Consider the following 888-nt stretch of genomic DNA (forward strand, 5'->3'; position numbering starts at 1 on the left):
TCGTCCTCAGTGGTTCCTGGGTCTGTGGTGACATAGTCCTCAGTGGTCCCTGGGTGTTTGGTGACATAGTCCTCAGTGGTCCCTAGGTCTGTGGTTACATCATCCTCAGTGGTCCCTGGGTCTGTGATGACATAGTCCTCAGAGGCCCCTGGGTCTGTGGTGACATAGTCCTCAGTGGTCCCTGGGTCTGTGGTGATGTCCTCAGAGGCCCCTGGGTCTGTAGTGACATCGTCCTCAGTGGCCCCTTGGTCTACAGTAGCATCGTTTTCTCTTGTTCTCGAGTCTTTAGGGCTGGTCTCTGGGCCATTAGTGGAAACATTTTGGCTTATTCCTACTCAGAAATAATCTCATTTAATATGGCTTGTCAGTGGCCTATCCTCACGTGCTCTGCTTGGTATTTGTCATAATTATCCTTCCATCAAATGACACTTCTCCCAGGGTAGTGCGGTTAGATTTGTTTGTGTTAAGGATCATCTGTTATTTTTTATTTAATTCTGGTGAACATTTCGCAGAAGGAATCCTCTTGCACTACACTGTGGACTGTCCAGAGCTAGGCCCGTCCTGACAGGGTCTGCTCCCCAGCCTTTGATTCTGTCCTTTCTGTTCACGGAACAGTAAATGTGACTCCTCCGCACTCTCACCCCCTCTGAGTTCATGTTGCAGAACTGGCCCCATGTTCGTATGTGTCCCCTCACATCCAGTGCCAGGGTTCTGGCGAGCCCGCGGGGCAGAAGCTGTGATTCACGGTCGAGATTAAACTCAGGCATGGCTTAATGTGTGACTAAGAACCAGACGCTGGGGTCAGGCGTGGGGCTGAAGAGGCAGCGTTGCAGGCAGGTAACATTGGAGGTGGTTTGGGGCGGGTTGGGGAGGAGTCTGGGGGATGCA

At 51.9% G+C, this 888-nt stretch overlaps 1 protein-coding gene across 1 annotated transcript in view; it reads right to left on the reverse strand.

Moving 5' to 3' along the window:
* Positions 1-888, reverse strand: part of LOC105817261 (protein PBMUCL2-like) — a 42,140-nt gene that overhangs the window by 6,674 nt on the left and 34,578 nt on the right. The window contains exon 2 of the mRNA XM_012652897.1: positions 3-331. Coding sequence (XP_012508351.1) covers positions 3-331 — 329 coding nt within the window. The remainder of the gene's footprint in view (positions 1-2; positions 332-888) is intronic.

This window comes from Propithecus coquereli, unplaced genomic scaffold, assembly GCF_000956105.1.
Source record: "Propithecus coquereli isolate 6110/MARCELLA unplaced genomic scaffold, Pcoq_1.0 Scaffold404, whole genome shotgun sequence".
Classification (NCBI taxonomy): domain Eukaryota; kingdom Metazoa; phylum Chordata; class Mammalia; order Primates; family Indriidae; genus Propithecus; species Propithecus coquereli.